General features: G+C 44.6%; 1 protein-coding gene across 2 annotated transcripts in view; it reads right to left on the bottom strand.

Moving 5' to 3' along the window:
- Positions 1 to 1,931: 1,931 nt before the first annotated feature.
- The window catches only part of Acsm5 (acyl-CoA synthetase medium chain family member 5), a 34,846-nt gene continuing 31,155 nt past the window's right edge, over positions 1,932 to 5,622 (bottom strand). The window contains exons 13-14 of one of the 2 annotated variants that reach the window (XM_026781725.1): positions 3,173 to 3,292; positions 1,932 to 2,805 (exon numbers count right to left, since the gene is read on the bottom strand). In XM_026781725.1, the coding sequence (XP_026637526.1) occupies positions 2,773 to 2,805; positions 3,173 to 3,292 (153 nt within the window). In that variant the 3' untranslated portion in view covers positions 1,932 to 2,772. Of the gene's footprint in view, positions 2,822 to 3,172; positions 3,293 to 5,622 lie in introns of both variants that reach the window. The other variant, XM_005351068.3, reaches the window with a different exon arrangement.

Below are 5,622 nucleotides of genomic sequence, written 5' to 3'. Positions count from 1 at the left end.
ATCTCCCATCTCTGCCTTCCAGGGCTGGACCACCACACTCCATGAGCATTTACATGGGTTTCTGGAGATATGAATTCTGCTCCTCATACTTGTACAGCAAGGTCTTTAACTGCTAGGCCATCTCCCCAGCTCCACCAGAGTGAGCTTATGCAAACTTCCGTGCACCCTAAATCCCCCAGAACGGTCACTCACTGTGTGCTTTGTGGCACTTATCGCAGTCTTGTCCTTATTGCTTTTGCTCCACAATAAATAATAGCTGCCTCTCCACTAGACTGAACTTTGTAAGCAGTGTTATGGGTTGAGCTTATTTGTTGAAATCCTAAGCCCTACAACCTTAGAAAGTGACTACAGGGTCTTGGTTGTTTTTTTGCTTCCTTACTCCCTTGCTTTGTGTTATTGAGGGTGGAATCCAGAGCTGTACATGTGTTAGGCAAATGTCCAACCACTGACTATATCTCCAACCTTTCTTTTTACTGACCTACTTTGAGACATTAAATCGCCCAGGCTGGCTTTGAATTCACTCTCTCACCCAGGCAACCTCTGGAGCTTGCAACCCCCACCCCCTTACTCAGAGTCAGTCTTTAAAGAAGTAATCAAGTCAAAGTACGTTCTGAGCATCCAAATGCCCTAATGCGGTAGGATGGGATGTGTGTCTTTAAAAGAAGAGGAGGCTGAGATGCAAGTATGTGTGCACCTTTTGCATGTATGGGAGGAGAGCGTTAGAGGCATAGGGCAAACACAACACTTGCAATGTGAGGAGAAGCCTCAGGTGGGGCCAACTTACTAATACTTTGATAGTAGAGTTGCCCCTGGAACTGAGGAAACAAATCTTTGCTTTGAAGCCACCCCATCCTGGGACTTGCCTAGAGCAGCCTTGGCAAACTCATATAGGTTGACTCTGCTTATTATCATGTTCACAGGTTCCAACACTGAGTAAGTGCTCAATAAATGCATACTAGCCAGTGGGGAGAAATGCTGGGATTTGGAAAGAGGTCACAGGTGTTGCTTTGAGTTTCTACCAGTTCCTTCCTTTTGTGGTTAGACTCAGTCATCTAAAACCATGCCTTCTAGATTCCCGAGCCTAGAACTTGGCTTCTTGCCACTGTGCCCTGGGATATTTACTGTTCTAGGATAGGCATTGATTTGTGAACAGACATGAGGCATGGAAGGCTAGAAAATTGTTTCTTTTGGAGGCTACTTATATGTGTATAGTGTAGTGTGTGTGTGTGTGTGTGTGTGTGTGTGTGTGTGTGTGTGTGTGTGTGTGCACTGTTCATGGGTATGCACATGCATGTGGGGGACAACAGTCAATGTTTTACTGTCTTCCACTCTTGTTCTCCACCTTACCTTTTTGAGGTGCGACCTCTCATTGAACATATAGCTCACTGGTTGGCTAGATTGACTGGCCAGCAAGCTCTGGGAATCCTCTTGTCTTCCTGTTGCCCCAAGACTGAGGTTATAGATGAGCATAACCACAGCTGACTTTTACATGGCTATCAGGAATCTGAAAATAGGGCATTCATGCTTACACAACAGCTTTATGATCAGCGCTGTCTCCCAGGCCCAGGAGAGAAGATTGTTTCTCTAAAATAACTTGTTCATTGAAATAGTTGTTTCTGATTCTTAAGAAAACTTGGGAGAGTGCTATGGAACAATCCTCTTGTACACTGTAAAGATTTGTTATTCAAATTAGTTTAATAAAATGCAGATTGGCCAGTAGTCAGACAAGAAGTATAGGCAAGTGAACAAACTAAGAATGATGGGAAGGAGAAGGGTGGAGTGAGGAGTCACCAGCCAGATGAAGAGGGAGCAAGAAATGAACGTGCCATGCAGATAAATGTATTGCCACATGGCAGAGCATAAATAGGGAATATGGGTTAACTTAAAATGTAAGAGCTAGGTAGTAATAAGCCTGAGCTATTGACTGATCCTTTATAATTAATATAAGCCTCTGAGTGGTAATTTGGGAAGTGACTGCCATGTATTTGGGAACAAATAATCAGACAAGAAACTTCCATTTACAGAAGAGGGCAAATGTCTAAGGGAAAGGACCAGTGATGTCTCCAGTGTGCTTCCTTATAGCTGCTTCCCAGTGGCAGTTTTCCTTTTAAACTATAGCATGATTTTTAGGACACAAATTATGCATAAGTAATAGAATAGTTAAATTAACTGGACAAACTAGTGTTAATTAGTTTATTTTTTAATTGTGTGCATGTGCTTTCAGTTATAAACAATGTTTCAGTGAATATTTTTGTATACCACATGTTTTCTGCATTTTGAATTGTTTCTTTTATAGTGAGTCCCAAAGGTATGATTACTAAATGGAAGAGTATTGTCAATGTTATGGCCCAGATGCCATTATCAAATGGCTTAATCCAAAGGGTCAAGTTTTACATTCCCACTGGCATAATGAGACCACAGATACCCTAAGGTTTTGTGGTGATCTGTCTGTCCCAGGAACAGCAGAATTCTCTTAGTAAAACCAATGGGCAGATGATGAGGATATCTCCGGTCAGGGAAACCATGGGACACTGGTTGGATGGGGCAGTGACTGTGAGCTCTGGACCAGGGATGCTCTCACCTTTACCAACATCACCCTACAGTGCTCATCCAGAAGCTGACCATCTTTGATGCCTATTCTTTGAAGGGATGGGGCTCCAAGGAGGGGCAGGCCAATCCCACTTCTGTCTTCTTTCAGAACCATCAGAGCATCCTGTCATCTTCCTTGGGTTGCACCTCATCTCCCCCACTCTTGGTTTCTCAGTTTACTCCTTAGGATCTTTCCAGAAACAGTCTTTGGCAGTTCTGAAATGAAAGCCACCTAGTAACCAAACAAACAGATATAATTATGCTTACAAACCGTCACTTCTCAGAATGACCCTTTTCTTACATTGTTACGTTTACTGCTTCATTGGAAAGTTGAAACTGCTAGAGCTTAGAGCACATGTCCCTCACCTCTCATCAGATCCTTTGGCTCATCCACAGAGCAGTTCTTAGAGCAAGAACATAATGTATTTTCGGAAATATCTACTGAAGAAAGACAAAACCGAAGCAGCAACTACAGTGTGCATACCTCTGGTGCAGAGCCTTGCCCTGTATAGGAGAGCAGTCCAGGGAGCAGGCGCCCACCTGATTCCTCCTCGGCTTATGTCCTAGGGCCCTTGGTGCTTACCTTCCTGGGGTACTTGTATGGAGCAGTCACCTTCTTCACGTGCTCCTGGAGCTCCCGAGTCAGTGCTTCCGGGTCACGAGATGTGTAGGCTGGAGAAAGGACTATAAATGCCTTCACCACCTGCAGGGAGGGAACCCCAGAACCCAGCCCTCAGGAATGATGCTTTTCTCCTCAGGCTAGCCTTGTGCACATGTGGCTGCTTATCCTAGCCTACCATGGGGGTCCTGCTAGTTCCTGCTGGTTCTACTGGTTTGTTGAGCACAGTCAGTGATATGAATAACATCCATGTCCCTACTGTCTGCCCGTTACAAATTAACAACTAAAGAATCATTGGTTTTCGTGAACTCATTTTGGAACCTCATTTCCCATGCCACACCCCATACTTGAAATGACTCCATTAGGAGCCAGCATGGATTCCCCTAAGATGCAACCCTCCTGGAGGAAGTAGCTTCACAACACCAATGGCCATTTGCTTCCAAGTTTTCCTGCAGGAGGACAGAGGGGGATTGGGTTGCCTAGGCTGAGGAAAACACAGCCCTTTTGTGGGACTGCTGGATCTTTGGAGAGCTGCTGCATGTGCATTTCCCATCAGCAAAGAGGAAGCTACACTGTTTCTGTTTCCATCATTACAGGGAACACTCTGCTCCTTGGCTTTGTCTGCCCGGGTTTCTCCTACAGTTTGCCTCTTGATAAAGAGGGAACAATTGTTCGAAACATAGTTCCTGGGCTTATGAGATGGCTCCTAGGGTAAATGCATTTGATGCTGAGCCTGATGGCCTGAGCTTGTTCCACGGACCCCGCATGGTTTGTTTGTCCTCTGACCTCTACACATGTGCTGTGATACATATGTGCATTTATTCACACAACACACAGTAAATAAATTTTAAAATACCTTCAAAGCTGCCTCCTAAAAATGTCAGAAAATGTACCCATAAAGTCTTACCAATATGACTGCCTCAACATGAACTGAACAAGAATGAAACCGATATAAATGTCAAAGTGGACAGGGGGAAAACCCACAGGTGTCAACCCAAACAAAGAACCACAGGCAGCCAGGGAATGCTGAGAATGGGAGGGGGGTCTTCCCAGGAGAGACTACTGGCACTGTCCAATACCAAATGATCAGCCCTGGAAACATATATATAAGTCACATTATACAGACTGAACCGGTTATATTTCGGAATATAAATGTACATACATATATACATGTAATAACAATTAGTGAAAAAAGAGGTCACAAATTTGAGAGAGGCCTAGAAGTGTTTGGAGGAAAGAAAGGAAAGGGAGAAAAGTTGTAATTATATTATAGTCTAAAAAAATAAAGTGATTTCTGATATCAATGGAAGAGCTTAAAAGGCCCCTGGTTGCAGGTCTCTCCAACAATAAACTGTACCAACTCCTTTTTGTGAAGGGGTGGTTGTCCTTGCACACGTCCCAGAGGTGTAATCTCACTATCATTTTGTGTTCAGACAAGGCTGGCCATTCGGAAGAGCTGTCTCTGGTCATGAGTACTGTGATGCTGTACTGTTGAGCATCTGGTATGTGCACACCATGTTCCAAGCGCTCTCCATGGAATAACGTGAGGGTGTCTGCTTATCAACACTCTAGTTAATCCACAATGTTCAGAACCGTGTGTTCCTTGCCAGGTGCGATTTTTCCAGCACATTCATGGGAGTCACACTTCTCTCTTTCTATTGCAAACTCAAATTTTAGGGAGGAATCACTCTGCAAATGGCTTCAGGCCAAAGCGGGTGAGCTGGACCCCTTTCCAGTCAATATGATCCAGCAAATCTGACTTGAAGTCTAAAAGTCGGTATTTTAAACCAGAACTTGAATTCGACAACCATGAGTCATCTGGGGACCAGACTTTGAGAACTGCTGGCCCTAATGCTTCCGAGAACACACACTTGCTATCACCCTGACTTTCCAGAGTAACTGATTTGCATTAGCATCATGTGGCAACCACAGCTCCTGTTTGAATCTGAACTGTCTGCCACACATGGTTTGAATGCTCGTTCCTCAGCTCCTAGCCCTATTTTGGGAGATTCTGAAAACTTTGGGAGGTGTGGCCTAGCTAGTGGAAGTGGGTCACCAGAAGTGGGTCTTTGAAGGTTATGTTGGGTCCTTGGTTCCTGCCTGGATGTCTACTCCCTGGCCTGCTATGATCTGAAGAAATTCTACAATACACTTGCACTCCACGCCCATCACACTATGAACTTCCTTTCTCTGCTTTTCCTTTCCCACCATGAAGGACCAAACCCCCTGTCATTGTGAACCCAGATAAATCTTCCCCCTTTGGGTTGTTCCTGTCGGGTACTGTGGACACAGCAGTGCCTGGGAGCTACTCTTTCCCTTCTCTTAGAACCCACAGAAAGGGGGTTTGCCTTTGTGCCGTGAAAGCCCATTAAATTTGTCTCATCCTTCTAGTATATCAAGGCCACGTAGAAACA

This window comes from Microtus ochrogaster, chromosome 8, assembly GCF_000317375.1.
Source record: "Microtus ochrogaster isolate Prairie Vole_2 chromosome 8, MicOch1.0, whole genome shotgun sequence".
In the NCBI taxonomy this organism is placed as follows: domain Eukaryota; kingdom Metazoa; phylum Chordata; class Mammalia; order Rodentia; family Cricetidae; genus Microtus; species Microtus ochrogaster.
Note: the sequence above shows the minus strand (reverse complement) of the source record. Positions and strands in the feature narration are given on the sequence as shown.